At 35.7% G+C, this 22,192-nt stretch overlaps 1 protein-coding gene and 2 long non-coding RNA genes across 3 annotated transcripts; 2 read left to right on the top strand and 1 right to left on the bottom strand.

Moving 5' to 3' along the window:
- Positions 1-3,703: 3,703 nt before the first annotated feature.
- LOC145116523 (uncharacterized) lies at positions 3,704-4,822 on the top strand. The gene is made up of 3 exons (XR_013712148.1): positions 3,704-3,962; positions 4,397-4,478; positions 4,573-4,822. It is a non-coding gene; the product is annotated as an uncharacterized LOC145116523 (long non-coding RNA).
- Positions 4,823-10,518: 5,696 nt separating this feature from the next.
- LOC145112692 (uncharacterized) lies at positions 10,519-11,571 on the bottom strand. Its single transcript, XM_079048829.1, has one exon. It carries the CDS (start codon positions 11,569-11,571, stop codon positions 10,519-10,521), a length of 1,053 nt encoding a protein of 350 aa, XP_078904955.1.
- A 5,432-nt stretch (positions 11,572-17,003) lies between these two features.
- Positions 17,004-19,250, top strand: LOC145117153 (uncharacterized). Its single transcript, XR_013712525.1, has 4 exons — positions 17,004-17,184; positions 17,301-17,341; positions 17,732-17,777; positions 17,868-19,250. It is a non-coding gene; the product is annotated as an uncharacterized LOC145117153 (long non-coding RNA).
- Positions 19,251-22,192: the final 2,942 nt, after the last annotated feature.

The following is a 22,192-nucleotide window of genomic DNA, read 5'->3' on the forward strand; positions in this document are numbered from 1 at the left end:
ATCTCAAAATGATTCTTCATTTGTTATTTCAACTTCTCAATTTCCCCCATATTTTTTGATGCAATTAACATATCATCTACATAGAGTAATAAGTAGATGAAACTTCCATTCCACAACTTTTTGAAGTAATCACAGTGATCATACTCACTTCTCAAGTATCCAACACCTTTCATGAAACCATCAAATTTTAAATACCACTGACGTGGTGATTGCTTCAGACCATAAAGCGACTTCTGCAGCTTACACACCAACTTTTCTTTTCCTTTGACCTTGTACCCATCAGGTTGAAACATATAAATGTCTTCATATAAATCACCATGTAAAAATGTTGTTTTCACATCTAATTGCACCAACTCAAGGTCAAATTCTACAACTAAAGCTAACATAACACTGATAGAATATTGTTTCACAACCGGTGAAAAAATCTCATTGTAGTCACCACCTTCTTTTTTAGCATAACCCTTCGCAATGAGCCTTGCTTTGTATCTTATTTTATTTTCATTTGGGACTTCTTTCTTTGCAAATACCCATTTGCAACCTATAGCTCGCTTTCCATCCGGTAGACTAAGCAGATTCCATGTTTTGTTCTTTATAAGTGAATCCATTTCTTCATTAATAGCATGTTTCCATTCTTTATTTTCAGGACTTTCACTTGCTTCACGAAAATTTGAAGGAATTTCTGAATTAACAATAGGAAATGCGAACGCAACACAATCTGTATACCTAGCAGGTTTCCGTATACTTCTTCTTTCTCTCCCTTTTGCAATCAAATATGAGGGTTCAACATTTTCTTCATCATCTGTTTCCACACCTTCAATTTCTTCGCTAAAAACAACATGTTCATTATCATTTAGGTACTCTTCAACTCTGACTTGAGTTACTTGTTGTGGATTTGAATTTTCTTGATGTGGAAAACTTATATTTTTCCTTTCAAACTCCACCTGTTGCACAACTCTAACGTCATTTTCTACATCAGCATCACGATTCTTCACTTTTAGTAAATTCATCTCATTAAATGTCACATCTTTAGTAAGAACCAATTTTTTTAATTCTGGACACCACAATCTGTATCCTTTCACACCTGTACTGAAACCAACAAATATAGCCTTTTTGGCTCTAGCATCAAGTTTAGATTCAGCCATATGGAAATAAGCATCACATCCAAAAATACGTAAATTTTCATAATCAACAGCATGTTTCCCTGTCCAAACTTCAATCGGTGTCTTTCCATATATTGTTGCAGATGGTAAATGATTGACCAAGTGACTTGCATAAAGGACTGCTTCCGCCCAAAAAGACTTGTCTAAATCAGCTTGTAATAGCATACACCTTACTTTTTCAAGAAGAGTTCTATTGAGTCGTTCAGCAACACCGTTTTGCTGTGGATTTCTTGGTACAGTAAAATGTCTTACTATTCCTTCCTTTTTGCATACTTCATTGAAGGGATCAGAAGTATACTCACCACCATTGTCGATTCTTAAAACTTTAATTTTTCTTCCGGTTTGATTTTCAATCATATTCTTCCATGTCAAAAAAAATATCTAAGACTTCATCTTTATGTTTCATTGTATACACCCAAGACTTTCTAGAAAAATCATCAATGAAGCTTACAAAGTAATGTTTACCACCCTTGGAAGCTGTTTTTGTTGGACCCCATACATCTGAGTGAATATAGTCAATGATGCCCTTGGTTTGGTGTGTTGCTGTACCAAACTTCACTCTTTTTTGCTTACCTAAAACACATTGCTCACAAAAGTCTACTTTACCAGATTTGACACCTTTTAACAACCCTTTCTTTGCTAATCCTTGTAGAGCACTTTCTCCAGCATGACCGAGCCTCAAATGCCACAACTTTGAAGTATCAGAATCAACATTTTTATCACCATTAGTAGATTCTGAGACCACTGTTGCAGCACCCACAATAGTTTTTCCTTGCAATACATACATTTTATGCTCTCTAATCGCCTTCATCTCAAGCAAAGCACCTTTTTTTTACCTTCATAATACTATTTGACGTTTAATAGTTGTAACCTCCAGATTCCAATGCTCCTAAAGAAATCAGATTCTTTTTTAATTTAGGAACATACCACACATTTGAAAATTCTCTAATTACTCCATCATGATGCTTGAACTTCATAGTACCGACCCCTTCTTTCTTTAGGCTGTAATCATCACCAACTAATACAACACCATGACACTTCAAATCCAAAGTAGAGAACCATTCCTTATTAGGGCACATGTGTTGAGAAGCTGTTGTATCCATCAACCACACATTAGTGAAGGAATTCGATGTGACTGCCAATACAAATTCCGAACCAGATTCATCTTCACCATAAGTGACATTTGCTTGAGTGTTTTTGTTCTTGTTTTTTAGTTTTGGACAATCCTTCTTCCAATGCCCAATTTCATGACAAAAAGCACATTCGTTTCTCCCCAAGCTTTTTCGCGATTTAGAATTCCCTCTACTACGAGACTAGAATTTCTTTCTATTATCTTGACCTCTCCATTCAAATGTTCTACCTCGAACAACCAAGGCATCTGAATTGGAACCATTCATTTGTTTATCTGCATGCCTGATCTCATAGTTCATCAAAGCATTCGAGACTTCTTCAAAACTAATAGTTACTTACCATGTAACAAAGTGGTTATTAAATAAGCATATGAATCAGGCAGAGAATTTAACAAAATTAAAGCTTTGTCTTCATCTTTAATTTCTTCATCCAAGTTCAATAAATCAGCAACTAATTGATTAAAAGCATCAAGATGAGCAATCATCTTTGTACCTTCTTTATATTTGAAGTAAAACAACATTTTCTTTTTATAAAGACGGTTTTCAGCACTTTTGGTCATATATTTTGTCTTCTAATTTCTGCCATAGTTCTTTCGCTGATGTTTCTCTCATTACATTGAACTTTTGTTGGTTAGCAAGACACAAACGGATTGTTGAGCAAGCCATCTTGTTTACTCTATTCCAATCAACATCAGACATATCTTCAGGCTTTTCTTCCAAAGCAACATCCAAATCTTGTTGAGCCAAAACATCTTTGACTTCACATTGCCACACCCCAAAGTTATTTGTCCCGTCAAATTTTTCGACTTCAAACTTTGCATTCTGGACGGTTGTCTTTGTCACATGAGATCATCTCTCACCAAAAGGGTTAAACTCAGCCCCTGCATCGTCTGTCATGGGCTCTGATACCGGTTGTTAACAAATCAAGCTTTCTAACACTCTAAAATTAACCCAAAACAAAGGAATACAACAATATCAAAAATCACAGCAAATGAAACAACAAAAAACTAAGAGACAATGATTTACGTGGTTAAGCTTTTAACAAGCCTACATCCACAAAGCAACATGGACACCATTTATTATCAAACTCTGGAGGTTACAAAAGTTCACTCAAAAAACACACATACTCAATTTTCTATCCACACTTTTACATAGCTATCACACGTATCTTTAACCCTCAATATGTAACTGTCTTGCAGTTACTTAATGCACCTAATTTATCAACATAAATTAATATTGCTAATAAATAGGCATCACTAGAATTTGAGCCATATTAATAACAATGACCTTATCAAGAACACATGCCGTTGTTGAAATTTAATGACAATAAATCAGCAAACAATTTTAGGTAGCTGTTTGCCTATTTCTTGATAAAATAGAGCTAACAATCGTAGATTAAAATTTTAACAGTTAATGGTACATTTCGGTGGTCTGGACATGTTTCTTGTAATAACAAAACACACTGTCAAAGAAGTTAATGTTAGATACTCATTGTGTTTAATGCTGAGATGTAATTGGCATCAATCGTTTGTTGGTACGCTTCTTTTATTGCTCCCCACCAGTAGTATATCAACACCAAAAATATATATTATCGTTCAACATCTTCAACATCTGGAGTCCTAGCAATCACTGATCGATTATGGCTCTTTCCATGTTTTCCCAAGCGGACCAGGTACAATGCTCATGGCTCTTTTTATCCGTTAATATACGATTTGAGCTGTTGAAGCTCAAAGATATTATTATGTTTTTATCGTATTTCACATTTTATGTTTTGTTTGTTTTCTATTGTATTCGATAATTCATTTATTTTAATTTTTTATATGATTATGATCACTTTTGTTTCAATTTTCACGTCAAAAACTGCATGTACAAAACGATTTTTTTCTTTTATGATCAAATTATTGATAATAAACTATATCTTTGTAATATAGAAAAGCTTATTAAACTTGTTAATAAATTAGTTTAAAATATGTTAATAACAAGTAAAAAAAAATTAGATATCCATGATTAGAGAAGTATTTTTAGTAGATAAGTTTATGAAAAATATATGTTTAAGTAAAGTTAATGTGATAAAGTCATAAAAACCAAAAGTATTAATTTTTGCAGGTAATATTTCAAGACATTTTTTGGAGCAAGAAAAGTGATACTTAATGCTCCAAAGAAACTAAACGCCCTCAGCTATGAGATGGTATTGTATAAAACAAATAAATAAAAAAATAAAAAACAGGAAAATTGATATTCTTATGTATTTCTAACTTGTATACTTGTATATATCATTGCAGATAAGACAAATGTTCGAGAACCTAAAAACTTATGAGATTGATCCAACCGTAAAGATTGTTGTGGTGAAGGTATAAAACATAATTTGAGGATGTAATCATTGTAATGCATTAATTTCACAAACCTAGCCCAGCAAAATATCGGGTCATGTGTTTGATAATGGACCATGAGTCCATCACATATAAATTTGTAATATGGCTCAAAACGGGTTGGATGGGGTCAATCACAAACGCTAGTCCATTTCAATTTAAATCGAAGAGAAACTACATAAATTTCCGTGGTTTAGTCTGATTTGTAACTTACGTTTCTATTTTATACTACAACGATTATTGTACTAATGTTTGTCAAGATTTTTGTCTCAAACTAATATATAATGACTAGCCATGAACATGATTCTAGAACCGGCCTGAACCGGGAATCGATCAAAGATGAAATGAAGAATTAGGAACTGCCAGTGGCGATTCAAGCATTTTTTCTGTTGGGGGCATATTTTGAAGTTTTTCAAAAACATAAAGGGTTTTAAAGTAAATTTTAAAATAACTGTAAAAAAATTTAGTCATTAGGGGCATGTGCCCCCACTCCTCAAGCCTTGTATCCAAACTGAGAAGTGCTAGGGATTGAATCAGTTCCGGTGCTAGTGCCAATTTTCGTTTCTAAAGTCGTTTTCCAGTTCCATGTTTTAAGTTATTTTCCAGCCTCTTTAATTGTTTTTCATTCCCATTAAGTCATTTTTTATTTTTCTATCCCATTAGGTCATTTTCTAGCCTCATTAAGTCATTTTCTAGCTAATTAAGTAATTTTGGCCTCTTTTCGGTTCGGTCTGGTGGAACCGAAATCTATAGAACCGAAAATTGTATTAAGCTATTTGACAGAATTGAGAATTGTCTCGTAGAGTGTAGGATCGGTCCGGTCTTTTGTCGATTTCGCTTCAGTTCGGTTTCGGCCGATCCATTTGATCATCCCTAATAACAACTATATATTACTCTTACCGTTTCCTTTTAATTAACTTATTAATTTATTATTTATTTACTATCCAAATAATTATAATAATATCAGAACCTACCCATCTTAACCCACCACTGATTTCGATGACAAATCTCGACCAGACTCGCGACACTACTTGAACTTGACGCGGAGATAAACGTGTCTGAGTTAATTTTTCCGACCCGCCAACCCATTTATTATATTGGTTGTGTTTGGTATACAAATAACTTTGTGGGTTGACCCGTGAAGTGTTTATTTTATTAGCTTAAAAAAATAAAATATATTTATTAAATAGAGAGAGTTAGTAAATATATGATATTTAGACTTTTTCCCGTATCCCACGGACCTGATTCTGACTCATGAACCTAAATAAGACATACGGATCTGAATCTGACCCACGAATCCTCAAACCTATATAATTAAACGGGTTACACGAGTTAACTCGTTTATTGCTAATCCGAGTCAGGGTTGGGCAAAACGACCCAAATATTTATATGAGTGATCATGTCAAGGTTTAGTTGTTATGACCCGCCAACCTGAACACTACAAGATTGCCATCCCGATCCCTAACCCTTTCTTCCACTCCCACATGTTTATCATCGTCATCTTCCACCATTATCACCACCCAATTTTCCATCTTTTACAACTATAAACAAAAACACATATAGTATACTACATATATGCCTTATGTATCCATTATTTTAAAACTTTTTTTCTCATTGATATTTTCATCTTCCCACATTCAATTGGAATTTTCCGCGCATCTATTTTGGTTCTCATAATTTTCAGTTTCCAGCGGAAGTTCAACAGAAAAAAAAAATGGACCTCAATTAAATTGCAAATGGAAGTAAATTGAATTTATCATATTGAACACCAATTAAATTCCATGAAGATGGACGAACAGATGAAACTAGAGAAGTAGAAATTACGGATTATACGTTCACTTTTTTTCAAGTCAAACGAAAAAACTAAACAACAAAAGATCCAAAGCCATTTCTAAAATTGTCGTGAAAATATAATTCAATCTTGGGATAAAAAAAAACCTTGGGTACTTTGACACGCAGAATCTGATGAACAATAATGTCTAAGTATGGAACTACAAAATCCAACGAATATTGAATCTAACTATGGAGCTATAGAATCGGGCTGAGCATCAACATTCCCCCTTTCTTCCTTCTGTGTACATTCACTATCATGCGAGGCCTTGAAAATTTTATAAAAAATGAGATATCCACCCAGGGCCGGTCCAAACATATATGGGGCCCGGGGCGTAAGGAAAAATAGGGGCCCTCATAGACAAATACAATAAAGATTAAAAAAATATATCATTTATTCTTCGGTATAGACATGTTCAATTAGCAATAACAAGCAAACCAAATTTTTTATCTTTTGAGCTAATTTGAGTTTGAACCAACTTTAAGCCCTAAAAATCATTTAGATAATAATTTTATATATATATATATATATATATATATATATATACAATACATAGCCCATAAATTTTGGGCCCCCTGGAGACATGGGCCCTGGGCGGTCGCCCGGGTTGCCCACCGTCTGGACCGGCCATGTATCCACCGCCCTTGTCCATCGATCACCACATCAAATCATCCAACCAAACATCTCTACTTCTAGTTCCAAAGAGCTGGTTGAGTAACAAATAAAACAAGTGGAAATATGTGAATCAACATTTTGAATCGACCACGTCCATTGTTAATAAAAGGATGATCCACGATCGTTGACTTACATCGGTTCTCCACTTTGAAAAAACCATATATCAATTATTGGGGTTGAAACACACTTTTATTCTGAACTAGAACAAAAAGAGGAGCTTACTAGCTTAATATTACAAGAAAAGAGAACAACCCTCTATTATAAATACTCACTCTAAGTATTTCTCTATCACTCTCTGTTTAGTGGTATGTTGCAGTTGAGGTTACAACATCTATTATATACTAAAACTAGACACTATAACTACTCTGACAATTTATTGTGTTCATCATGTGAAATAGAGAAGTTGTCATTTCTAGTTGTTATTGTCAACAACAAAGGCATTCACTTGTCAACAAAAGAGGCTTATTTGCCACGTTGGGTTTATACTCACATTCTCCCCCTTAAACCCAACTTGGCTCAAGATTCGTCATGCCGATCATGCCTCGTATTTCACCATGTTTTATGTAAAGCCTTTGTAAAGATGTCCGCCCGTTGATCCTTCGAGTTGACATATTCCATTATAATTTGCCCACATTCAACACATTCTCGTATGAAATGATAACGAATGTTAATGTGTTTGCTTCGACCATGAAACACGAGATTTTTCATCAATGCGATTGCTGACTTGTTATCGACGTATAAGGTGATAGGCATGATATGATGTCCCGTGAGCTCCTTCACAAGATTTGCAAGCTAAATGGCTTGACATGCTGCTGTTGTAGCTGCCATGAACTTGGCTTCACTTGTGGACAAATCAATAGTCTTTTGCTTTAGGGATTGCCAAGTTATCGCATTCCATCCTAGATAGAAAATCATCCCACTTGTTCTCTTGCTATAAACAGGGTCACCTCCAAGATCACTATCGGTAAAACCAACCAAATCTTCAATTTTAAGACCTCTTCCATAGTTGAGTCCATAATCAACGGTTCCTTTCACATACTGTAAGATGTGTTTCACAACTTGGAAATGCAAAGTGGTCGGTTCCTCCATGAAACAACTTGCAATTCCAACCAAAAATGACAAGTCTGGTCGAGTGTGAGTACTTAGGTTCCATTGGTGATGTTGTCAGATTACAATCTAGTAACCCAAATTGCTCTAAAATCTTCTTTTCATAAGCCGTTTGTCGCAAAGATATTCCACACTTCTTTTGCGAAACTTCAATTCCAAGGTAGTAAGAAAGTAATCCCAAATCACTCGTTTCGAATTCTTTCATCATTTTTTCGTTGAATTCATCAATGTCGTTGGTGTTCGAACCAGTAATGATCAAGTCATCAACATATACACCAACAATACGAATTTTGTCTTTCGAGTTCTTTTTGTAAACAACTGGGTCTTGTGAATTCTTTGTAAAACCAAGCCTTTTTAAGCTTTTATCCAAACGAATGTTCCAAGCTCGAGGAGCTTGTCGTAGGGCATAAAGAGATTTGTAGAGCTTGAATACCATGTGACTGTGTGCTTTATCAACATATCCTTCTAGTTGGGTGACATAGACCTCCTCATTGAGATCTCCATTGAGAAAAGCCGACTTAACATCGAGATGGTGGACAACCCACTCATGTTGAGTTGCTAAGCCATATGATCCTTACGGTGTCAAGTCGTGTTACCGGTCCAAAAACTTCATCAAAGTTGACTCCTTCCTTTAGTACAAATCCTTTTGCTACAAGTCGAGCTTTATGTTTCACCGCTTTTTCGAAGTTGTCTTTCTTCACTTTAAACACCCATTTCAAACCGATTGCTTTGTGTCTAGGTGGCAAATCGGTAAGTTGCCGTGTCTTGTTCTTTTCGATTGCATCCAACTATGTTTGCATAGCCTCCTTCCATGCTTTAGAGGTTACCGCCTCTTTAAAATTAAGGGGTTGATCCGTTGCAATCATCAACAATTCTCCGGGTTCAAGGAACACATTTTCGGCTTCAGAATAGATATCGGTTAACCGACGTACTCCCCTTGTCCCAATCTCACTAGAAGGGCTTGCCATATGGGGCGATGCTGAAGAAAACGGGGCTGAGACAGGAGTATGTGGGGCTGATTCAGGTTCGTCAAATTCAACATGTGGTTGTCCAACTTGGATAGCATCGATTCTAGGACTGTTTGGTTGTTCCGAGTTGATTTTGGGGCCATTTTGAGGTGTATTTGATGTTGTGGTTCAATTATAGTAAAGGTCTTGGGAGTCGCCATATCTTTTTCTTTGTTTTTGTACCAATTTCATTCTGTTTTTTCGTCAAAAACAACATCGCGACTAACTCGCAACTTTTGGTCTTGCGGATCAAATAAACGGTTGCCTTTAGTTCCATCTTCCACACCTAAATACACCATCTTTTTACTTCGATCATCAATCTTCTTCAAGTGACCACCTACAAATTTATCAAAAGAAACACAACTAAAAACTTTTAGATGTTCAAGGTTGGGCTTTTTTCCAAACCATGCTTCATAAGGCGTCATGTCGGGAAGTGCTTTTGTTGGTAGGCGGTTGAGAAGATAAACTGCATGTCTGACTGCTTCTCCCCAAAACTCTCCAGGGATATTTCTTCCTTTGTGCAGACTTCTTGCCATGTCCATATTGGTCCGATTTCGCCTTCCTACAACTCCGTTTTGTTGAGGCGAATGTGGCGTCGTAAGTTGTCTTTGAACACCATTTTCTTCACAAAATAATGAAAATTATTTTGAAGTGAACTCTCCCCCTCGATCCGTTCAAAGTGTCTTCATTTGATAACCTGAATTCTTTTCAACCATCAGCTTGAACCGTTTGATAGCATTCAAGGCTTCAAACTTTCCCGATAGCATGTAAACCCACATCCACCGGCTAAAATCGTCTACCAAAAGGAGAAAATATATACTCCCTCCAACAGACGTAGGTGTGATCGGACCACATAAGTCTGCATGAACAAGTTGTAGAGGTTTTTGAGCCCAAAAAACCGTTTGATCTGGGAAAGGAATTCGAGTTTGCTTGAAAAGAACACACCCTTCACATACTTGGTTTGGGTGCTCAATCTTTGGGACTCCGGTTGCCATATTCTTTTCGGACAACTTCTTTAAGGCGAGAAAGTTAACATGACCGAGTCTAGAATGTCATATCCAAGCTGGTTCATCTTTTGTTCCTAAAAGAAAAGTAGGTCTACCGGTCCTTAAAGGAGTTTTGTATAACCGATTTGGGGATCCTTTAAGTCTTAAAAGTAGAGTTTTGTTTCTGTCAAACAATGTCAGATTCGACCCATCCATTATGACCCGACTCCCTTCCTCCTTCATTTGTCCAAGACTAATAAGATTTTTTTAGACTTGGAATGAAATATACCTCATCAAGGAGTCTTTGGTCGCCATTTTTGCTATCGAATAAAATCGACATTTTCCCCAAAATAGCAACCGTCGAACCATCCCCAAATTTCACGTGACTCGTAACATGCTCATCTAGTTCGTGAAACTTTGAGCGGTCTCCAATCATATGATTGATAGCACCGTTGTTGAGATACCATACCTCATACTCAACTCGACTTTCTCCCGATGTAAGAAGATTAACACAAATCTTCTCTCTTAGAGACACCTCGTGTGCATATTCTTGTGAGACTGCCATCATCAAAATAGGCTCTTCTTCGTTGGCTTGAGTGAGGTTCGCCTCCTCAGCTCGATTCTTGTTTGGGCACTCCGAAGCATAATGTCCAAATTGTTCACAAGTAAAAAATTTGATTTTACTTTTATCCTTTCGAGAAGGATTATGGTTATTCCGATTTGTATTGTACTCGCAACCACCTCCTTGTCCACGTCCACAACCTCGGCCTCGTCCCCGACCTCGGTTACCATGTCCTCTTGTAGTGTTTGACGAGTTTCTCTCTTCAGTTTGCTTCGAACGAGATGCCCACTCGGCATGTGTAAGTAATAGAGAAGGTCCTTTTTCTTTTTCTCCATAGCTTCGAAGTCTCTCTTCATGGGTCTTGAGCCGACCCACAACTTCTTCCACTGTCATATTTTTCAGATCTCCGAATTGCTCTATAGATGTTACGGTTTGTATAAATCCTATCGGTACGGCTCGCAAAAACTTATTCACAATCCTAATTTCTTCAATCTTTTCACCTAGGGATCGAATACCGGTTATGATAGTATTCAATCTCATGGTAAAATTAGCAATCGATTCACTGTCTTTCATCCGGATCACCTCGAAGTCACTTCTCAAGGTTTGAGCTTTAGCCTCTTTGACTCGATCGGCTCCCATGTGCATCATCTTAAGCGTTTCCCATGCTTCTTTAGTTATGTCCTTCTCAGTTAACATTAGAAGTATGTCCTCTGGAATTGCTTGATAAATAGCCGCAAGAGCCATCCGATCTTTACATTCGTCCACTTCTGTATTTTAAATTACATCCCACACTCCCTGTGCTTGTAAATTCACTCACATTTTTATAGCCCACACCACGTAGTTCATATACGTGAGCATTGGATAGTGTAACGTAACAGTACCGTCTTTCTCAGTCCTTTGAACATTTTCAACTTCTGGTTGAGAAGATGACGAGGTTGGTGTAGTCATTCTTGGCATATACTTTGGCATACACAACCACGTAACCTTTTTTTTAAGTATGGGGACCAATATGAACTTTTCAGAAGTTCAAGGGGAAAATGAAACTTTTACAGAAGTAAAAGGGGCTAAACTAAAATTTTTCTGAATCACAGGACCAAAAATGTATTTTTTCTTAAAAACATGGGCTAAATTGAACTTTCCGGAAGAACAGGGGCCAATCTTCAATTTTTAGAATTCACTAGGGTACTGCTACAGTGTTGATGACGTCACTGCTACAGTGTTGTCTTCTCCGACGGTTTCTCCGGCAGACTATTTTTCCGGCTAACTTTCTGGCGATTTTGACCAACTTTGACGTTAATTTGGAAGCCTTCCGGAGGTAAAAAAATTCAAAAAAATATATTTTCAGAATCCTCGGAATGAGACCTTTCCAACGGTGGACTCCGAAATTGTTTTTGAGACAAGAAAATTTCGACCAAAAATCTAAGAACGAGCCTCTGGAGCTAAACCAAACTTCTGATACCACTTGTTGCGGTTGAAACACACTTTTATTCAGAACTAGAACAAAAGATGGAGCTTACTAGCTCAATATTACAAGCAAAGAAAATAACCCTCTATTATAAATACTCAGTCTAAGTATTTCTCTATCACTCTCTGTTTAGTGGTACGTTACAGCTGAGGTTACAACATCTATTTATACTAAAACTAGCCACTATAACTACTGCGACAATTTATTGTGTTCATCATGTGAAATAGAGAAGCTGTCATTTCTAGTTGTTATTGTCAACAACAGAGGCATTCACTTGTCAACAAAAGAGGCTTGTTTGCCACGTTGGGTTTATACTCACATCAACACTATAAACCGACCCCTTCTATAACCCATACGAGTTATCAATTACCGATTTACTTAATGGTAAGAAAATGAGAAACCCAAAATCACCTCCATTGCTTTATTTTTACGATTTCTCAGTCATTCCTATTAGATGCATACATCATCCATTGGAAAATTGGTTTTACCAATTTCCAAAAATGAGTTTTTTCCTATTTTTAGAACGAATTTCGAACTCGATCTAAATGTAATCAAAATTGACAGATGATTATTTGTTCGTGTTCTTCTCTGTAATACCTTTTGTTTTGATATATCACTTATCCAAAATGGATTAAAAATGAATGAGAAATTACTTGTCAAAGTTAGGTAGTTGAAAGAGATTGACAAAGGAGTTAATTAGGATTTATTTCATCCCACATACGTGGAGAAAGAAAAGGGAATGACTATCCAATTCCATAACAGAAAGAGATGGGACTAGAGCTTTTGGCTTTCTATTTGTTGGCATTCAATAAGCTCGTTGCGTTAGATCTATAAATACCGTTTAGCCCTCACTCGCCGGTGGGCTCACAACACTTGCTTTGTTGATTGAATCGATCGGGATGCCCTCGGGGGCATCCCTCCCTGTTGTTGTTGATTGAACAGTGGAGATTCTCATACTTTTTAGCTGACTTCTTGGCCCTTCTTAGAAGATGGAGTCAGTAAGCTCTCACTTATCTTCTTCATTTACGAAAATAGATAGATAAGAAAAGATGTCAGCCTCTCTTTTCTCGCGGAACACTCACTTAATGGGGCTATTTGAATTGGAAGACAACGACAAAAGTGAAAGAAGGAAAGGCCTTTTTGACATCGAGCTGATGCAGTGACCAAGATCTGTTAGCTGCAACTGACAGACTGACTCGTCGTAGACTTTTCTGGAATCTCCATCTCCTCGTCGCACTTGTCAATCCGCCTTTCAAGAATATCTTGAATAAGAGATCCCTCCATAAAGAAAACCGATGGAACAACCACATCACCCTAATCATGTCCAACCCAACCTCAGACTCTTTCTTCCCGACCTATTTGACTCTCTGGCCCCAGTTATAGTTATTTAGATGTATTTGGAATCGCTAAGCTCATCAGTATATATCAAATTAGTCTTTCTTATTAAAAGTTTGCGTCTTTCGTTATCGCAGATCTCGGTTATTGTGCCCTTAGGTTTAATGCCGAATCTACCATATAGCGAATTCATAAGGATCTTATACACATAAGACAAACTACAAGGTTCTTATCCTTAAAAGAATTATACAACAAAGCTTTCTCTTGCGCGCATGCAGTAGAAATATTGGCACAATAATCATTGGTATGATTACTCTATACTTTATCGTGAGGCAACTTCGCCTTATGTTATGCCTATACCGGGTCCATTCATAACTCAAGGGGCAAGGGGCGTTCTTAGTATATGAAACCCTTATTATTTTCGTGCAAATATGTGCTTACAATGGTGAATCACTATATATGTGGTATTTTCTTCACTACGTATAGACTAAATAGCCCCACCATCATTTTTAGCGTATTTAACAAGGTTGAGAAATCAATCACTTCATTTTGGAAGGATCATAAGCTTTCATGAAATTCATTTGCTAAGAGGAGTTTTTGGACTTGCAGTTAAGACGTGGGAGGTTCACCTACTCCAACGCTGGTATCATTTGATTAACATGTAGTTAAGATACTTATTTCCTCACACTAGTTTTTTTAAAAACAATTTTGTTTTGTAAAGAATAATAATTAGTTACATGATTTATGGTCATAAATTTCAAACCTAATACAATTTAAAATGTGTTACAATAATATTTTTTACCATAACTTGCAATGTAGCATAAATTGAGCTCGAACTTGTTTCGAGTTAATCATAACCACATTAAACAACTTGATGTCACCATCACTGAAAGATGTAAAAAAAACTTCAATCAAGAACACAATGTAAGGGTTAGAAAATCACACCAACCAATCTAAAGCAAGATCAAACAACACGTCTCTCATGGGTTTCTCCTCATTAAAAGCAAGATCAATATGGAAGTATATAAATAAAGTATGTTACTTATAATAAATTTATGTGTTGCTAAGAAAAATTATGTTAGTAATAAGAATATAATTGTAAAAAGTACCCAGTGTGAAAATGTTTAGCTTTTTAATTGTGGCATCTTGATCTGTAGGCATACGATAAAGTATTTTCTGTTGGTGGTGATCTCGTGGCTACTTGGAAAATTATACCTCTTGGTATGTGAAATATTTATTAATACTTAAAAGCAAAAACAGAAGCATTTAAAACAACATTCTTTCATTTTGATCAGCACATTGGAGTGTCGTGGCAGCTTATTATAGGAAAGTATTTACTTTGGACTACCTGCTTGCAACATATAAGAAGCGCATGGTTGCGATTATAGATGGAGTCGTTATGGGAGGAGGAGTTGGGATATCGATACATTCAACATTCAGAATTGTCACTGAAAATACGTTATCTATTTGTTTTTCTTTTAGTTACATGGACATCAAACCTCACACTTTGAAAACATGGCCTCTTCCTCAAAATAACCAAATTAGTTTTTTTTTTTAATTACCAGCAAGCAAGATATATATAACTGAAACTAGAAAGAAGCTAGAATGAGATACAAAAAGTTATAGAAATATAAGAAAAGAAAAATATAAAAACAAACAAGTATTATAATATAGAACAAGATTGGAACACCACTCTTGCCATCTTAACTGAACACCTTTGTTTTTCTTCTTCCAAAGTGTTAATTGAAAGATCTGAAAGAAATTGCACCTCACTTGCCAACCTCATATGTTTTTTTTTCAATAAATTTAAGTTCATTAATTAGTTTTTATGTTGTTTCTGTTCAATAAATTAAAATTCCTAATTATTATATATATATTAAAGATGTGAAAGTTAGGAACAGTAAAGTTCCTAACGATTTGACATAATTGGTCCACAACTTTTTATATTTTCAATGGTTAAGGATTTTGCCACAAGAGTTTGTCATATTGGCAATTTAGTCCCTGAACATTCATCTGCATTGTATATTGATACGTGTCATTCTTTCCTTCCCTCTTCCAACATAATTGATATGTGGCGCTGGTTTTGGCTTTAATCTCTACAACGTGTTCATGTTGTGTTCGTCATCGCCTCTGTCGCCCAATATCTATCTTCCACCTTGATTGCTCACCTCTTCACCGCTAATTGCATCGATTTCAATATGCAGAAGAAAACTTTTTTTTTTATCTCTTTCTTTATTCTCTATCGCTCCACATTTACACCGCTCATTAAACCAACCAACCCATCGATCGTCTCCACCGCCTATCCCTTCTTCTTCGTCACCACCTACCGGTGTAGCGGCGGATATCTCCTTCGACTTTGTTGACGTTGATTCCGCTCTAAACTTATGAAGCTGCGTTTCTTCTACATCCAATTAAAGAGACGTGATATCGTCGGTGCTGCAGTAGCACTTCGATGGTGAATTGAAGTGGATGAATCGATTTCTCAAAGAATATTAACAACGATTACATTCTCTTCACATGTTTCCAGTCTTTTGGAAATCGGCTATTTCCGGTATATGCTTCTTCCTTCACGATTTTCCTTTATATTCTACTTCTACTTCTTCTTTCGATGGTGTTGGAATAATCAGCTTTTACATGACAATTTGTGTTTTACCTTTTTTTTCAGAAGGGATTCATCGGGTTGTCAATTTGAAGTTTTTTAATCGGTTTTAAATCGAAAGGTACAATCTTCGTATTTGAAGACCTAACTGGTGTTTATTTTTGACTTTTGATTCCCTTTTTTTATATTTACTTAGCAAAGACTATACAACTTATTTCAACCACTAATGCAAATACATGCAATATTCATTTCTTAACCAAACATCAGCTTTATCATATGAATCTAAGGTACATCTGCTAAAATCCTCTCTTATTTATTTTAATTAGTGACATACAGTTTATAATTTGTATTGAAAATTAGTTTCATGATCTCTACAAACCATTTATAGAGATAGCTCCATCTTTATCCACTGGAATACAATATTAACTATTTTTTTTACTCTTTTTATTTACCACCTGACTTATCTCCCTTTGTTCTAAAATTCGTGTTTGTATAATGGGTTTTAAGATTTATGAAGCTTTAATTCAATTTATTTTATGTAAATTAGTGAAATTGATTTTCTGGATTTTGCATGCCAACTGTTTGTTTATATGTCTCCATGAAACTGGATTGCTAACTTCCATATCTTCATGAAATCATATGAGTTTTATTTTGTGCAGTTACATCTCTATTGTTATCTTTGTAGACTAATTTCCAGTTGCTTCTCTTTATATGATGGTTTGTTTACTTTCTCAATATATTGTAAATTGATTTGTTCCATGGTTCTTCCTAGCAGTAGGAGGATTTTGAAATGGATAGTTTTCCTGTATCGCCAGCACAATTCAATCCATTGGCTGAACCAAATCCTTTGGGGTTAGGCCAACTAATCACTAGCAGGGTAGACCATTGGGCACACCATTGGATACACCGTCTGTATTTTATGAAATCATCTTCATACATTCTTTCTTTTCAGCAAAAGGTGAATCATCTATACATCTTTTATAGTTCTTGCTTCAACATTTGTTTGGTTTTTTATAAAAGACGTGTTAAATTTGCCAAATCATAGACTTATATGCTTTTTTGTTGTTGTAACAGGCAAATCATCCAAAAAGAATGATTGTACTGCATCTTAACATGTAAGTACCTGCAACTATTTTTCTTAAAAAATAAATAAATAATATTTTGATTTTATTGGGTTTAAGATTATAGACACATAAATTGTTGAACTGGTTTTGGCTTTAATCTCTGCAATGTGTTCATGTTGTGTTCGTCACCGCCTCTCTCGCCCAAGTTTACTTTGATCTTTTTAATTTCTGGCCTAAAACGTTTTTCAATAATAAGAATATTATTAAAAGTTAGAGTGTATTTATTAAAATGATTATCGAAGAAACTTGATGTGATAAATCATTCTATCAGACTCCTCAAGTCAAAACTGGATTTTAATTTTGAACAATGTTTGGTTTTTATTATCTTTTTACATTTTGGACTAACAATTTGATCTGATTTTTTTTTCTTTTTGAAATAAGGAAACCTCCTGCAAATATTGAGAACAAGAAATAGTGTTTCCCTGAGGTATAATTGAATTCATCTCATTCTACAAACCATGTTGATTTTTTTCTACTTTGTTAAAGAGTTTGACTCTTGATTCAAACTATTTACCAGGAGATTAAGAAGTCAAATTCATCAAATGGCGAATTTGGTTTATGAGAAGATCAACATGTGCCAATGTTCTTGGAAACATCAGAAAGAACGTCGGATCAAGGAGATCATCAGATGATATTTGTTTCAATTCAATCAGTGTGGTTGACTGAAAATTCTCTTGAGTTCATTAGTTTGACTTTTTGCATATCTTTATGTTGAAACCAATGTTTCTGGTAAAACCAAAGTTAAAGTTGTTCACATGATACTAAATTCTACAACTGTTTTGAACTTGCAACTTTTATGAATTTAATTTTTAGGATTTTTTTTGCAAACTTTTTGTTTTGTTTTTTTGAAATTACTAAACTATTCTACCTACAATTATTGTATTTTATAATGATTTTTTAGTTTGTTTATTTTTGTAGATGTGTTATTAGAAGTGAGTGGTTTTACTTTGATCAATTCCAGTCGTTTGAATCATCGGCAAGGAAAAGGCTTGCGTGAACATAATGTTCACCGACTCTAGAAAAGCAACAACCACTACTCACCTGATCTACAAGTTGGTGTCATGAAAAATGACAAAGATCCGGTAAAACTGGAAGGCAATGTTGATGATGTTTGCATTAAAGGAAAGGGGTATTATGGGAAATTTGGGGGATCAGTTGATAAGTATGGGTTGAGTATCAAATTGTAAGTATGTTGTTATTAGGTATAAAGAAATGTAAATAAGTTGCTATTAAAGATGGAAACTTAAATTATAAGTTTCTTACCTATTTCTATTATTAGTAAAAAAAGATAAAAATATTTTTCCTCTGAGGTTGACATGGATTGCTACTGTTAGACTAAAGAGGAGGTAGGGGTAAAGTGGGGAGGTGGACATATCTTGCTAATACATATTACATGGCTGGTCATCATAAAAACTCTGGAAAGTGTTCAAGGAAAAGGTGATTGATTATGGTCTTCTTTCCTACAAATAAACATTGAAGTTTTGTTTCTGGTCTACGACAACAACAACAACAGACTACAAAATTGGAGTCTAATTGTTTGGCAACTCGATGTGCTGTTGCAGTACATAGAACAGGGAAGCTGAAAGGTTACAAAATTCAAGTGAACAACTTTCGTGGCCCAGAAATGAAATGGATTCAATATTAAAGGAAGGGCCAGGGGAGTCTCTTGGTGTTGAGCTGACTATAGCTTGGGCTGGGCTTGCAATGGTTCACAAGGCCACTAAAAAAACTGATCAAAACGAATCAGAAGATGCAGTAGGTTATTTCGGACGACACATAAGGATAGAAACTCTGTTGCGTCTTTTTTTAATGTTTCCATATATTTCACATCTTTTGCGTATGTATCAACGTTATGAATGTTTACTTTCAAATGCAATTCATCCTCCCATGTAAAGACACTCTGTTGATACAATCCATTAAAAATAAATAAATAAATAAATAAGCCTCTAAAAATATAAGGTTACCCAATATATCGTAAACGACATCCAAAGCTTCTGACCCCCGCGTAGCGGGGGATACCTATCTAGTTTAGATTAATTGTATGTATATTTATATCGTTTTCTTGTTATTTTACATTTTCCCCTCTAGAACTTTCACTTAGATCCCCGAGTACAAGTTTCTTTTATCATATTTACCATGTAAATTGCAATCCTACTTGTGATCTTTTTGACATTGGTGTAGATATTTGCTATGCATGAAACATCGATGTGACTGTTTCCTGATGTTGGTGCTTCTTATTTTCTATCACGACTTCCTGGATTTTTTAGTAAATTGATATCAATTTCACATCATAATTAATTTACAAGTATTGATTCGTTCAACGATATAGAATTAATAACAAACCAATGATATGTATATAGGAGAATATATGGGATTGACTGGCACTCGATTGGATGCAGCTGAGATGCTTGCATTTAGGCTAGGAACTCATTTTGTCCCGTCTAGGGATGAGCATATGGACCGGGGAACCGGCCGAAACCGGTCCCGGAACCGGAACCGGTATCGGAACCGGAACCCGATGGAACCTGTCGGGCCGGGACCGATACTATAATTTTGTCAATTTTTGGAACCGGGACCCGGTAAGAACCGGTCGTTGGAACCAGCCCAAAACCGGGAACCGGACCGGATAACTCACTCAAATTTTGAAAGTTGCATAATTCACTCAATTTAACTTTTTTTGACCTGAATCTTTTTCCTACATGTAGATTATGATTTGTAGGTAAGTTTAGACTATAAAAACGCTTGACTTGGTTAAAAACTGAATGAGTTACAAACCCCGCAAGGAAGGGTGTCAAATTATAATTTTTTTTATGTTTCAGCAATTAAATGTAATATGACTTTGTTGTTCAAATGTTCATAACTCACTCAATTTAACTTTTTTTGACCTGAATCTTTTTCCTACATGTATATTAGGATTTGTAGTTAAGCTTAGGCTATAAAAACGCTTGATTTGGTTAAAAATTGAATGGGAGGAAGGGTGTCAAATCAGAATTGTTTTATGTTTCAGCAATTAAATGTAATATGACTTTGTTGTTCAAATGTGCATAACTCACTCAATTTAACTTGTTTTTACCTGAATCTTTTTCCTACATGTAGACTAGGATTTGTAGTTAAGTTTAGACTATAAAAACGCTTGATTTGGTTAAAAATTGAATGAGTTACAAGCCCCGCGAGGAAGGGTATCAAATCAGAATTTTTTTATGTTACAGCAATTAAACGTCATCTGACTTTGTTGTTCAAATATGCATAACTCACTCAATTTAAATTGTTTTGACCTGAATCTTTTTCCTACACGTAGTTTAGGTAGAACCTCTGGGCCGATTCGGTTTTTGATTGTGGACGAAGCCGGTTCCCGGGTCGGGTCCGGGTCGGGCCGGTTCTGTCCGTTTGCTCATGCCTAGTCCCGTCCTAGGTACTCACCTTTCTTCAATGTGTTGTACGCCATTTTCTCAAAGGATCCGACGTTTTCATATTGTAACACCCCAAAATTACAAGTAGATTTTTCAAATTTGAAATATAATAACCAATTAAAATCTTTGTTTCAAAATCATCAAGTAACATTCATTTGATTAAAACCACACAATATCAAAGTTAAGTTAACCAAAGTGTGGAAACGAACATCTTCGATTGCGTGTATACAGTCCAGTCAAGCTCTTCTCTCGAACGACCTGCAAAATGTTTAATCCACCACTATAAAAATAAAGCTTAGTGTGTTCCCCAGTATACCACATATTCCATCATACATACAATGCATCCACACAAGTGCTCGGCTCTAGCGCCGAACAACCAAATCTCCTATCCACATACATATATAATGTGTAACGGCCAAGACCTATGGAGTAAACGGGACCAGCCCTGACTCCATTGCTAGGGGTCGAACCCTGGCCTTACATACAATTGTTATAATCCAAACACAATCTTTCACATCAGCGTTGTGATCCAACCACATTCTTTCATATCAGCTGCAAGGGCTTAAATCATGGTCTTTCATACAATTCATAAAGTCATATGTAGTCAGGGATCATATAGATGATCGAACAGATGATCCACCCGAGAGTGAACAGACAAACAAGAACATCGCAATCAGGTATTAGACCAAGAGTTCTTAGGTTATCCAACTTAAACTACATAGAACCCAAGATCTCACTATCACATAATCATGTAACATAAGCACATAACAAATACTAGTATGTCCATACACTTAGCAACTAGGCTTCCCTAGTTAGTTTGACAATGACCACTTCTCAATTAAGTCCTTTGTTGGTCAACCATACATAATCCTGATTACTGGTAGTTACCGTATCCAAACATAAATCCTAACAGTACCATACGGTCAATAGGCACGACCCTACCAGTACACCATTCCAATACACCAAGTGTCCTAAACTGCACAAACATAACAAAGGAGTTATCCTATCCACTAGCATACTTATACTCCAATAGTACCTCTATCCTACCATACAAAGGATATACAATAGGATACGTGACATGGTGAGAAAATCGCCTAAATATAACTGAAAGTACAAATGCCTTGAATGCGAGTCAACACTGGAGAAACCACGATCACCTACCACCTATTAACAATCAGATGCTAATCCTTAACTGATATCCTTTCAAGTTTGACCAAAAAGTTAAAATAGTCAAAAGTCAATTTTCTGGCGCTAGTGTAGGCCTAAGCTCCGCATAACACATACCTACACTTAGTGTAGGCCTAATCCTTATCATAACACATACCTACACTTAGTGTAGGCCTAAGCTCCGCATAACTCATCTAAGCTCAACGTAGCACTAAAAGACAAAATATCCTAATTTCTTCATCCCTATGCTCAACGTAGCACAATG

The sequence above is a fragment of the Lactuca virosa genome, chromosome 5 (genome assembly GCF_052849685.1).
Source record: "Lactuca virosa cultivar CGN04683 chromosome 5, Lactuca_virosa_CGN04683_v6, whole genome shotgun sequence".
NCBI classification, from domain to species: domain Eukaryota; kingdom Viridiplantae; phylum Streptophyta; class Magnoliopsida; order Asterales; family Asteraceae; genus Lactuca; species Lactuca virosa.

Excerpts from the sequence above, each read along its gene's own strand:
- LOC145112692 (XM_079048829.1), bottom strand. The coding sequence starts at position 11,571 with ATGGCTCTTGCGGCTATTTATCAAGCAATTCCAGAGGACATACTTCTA.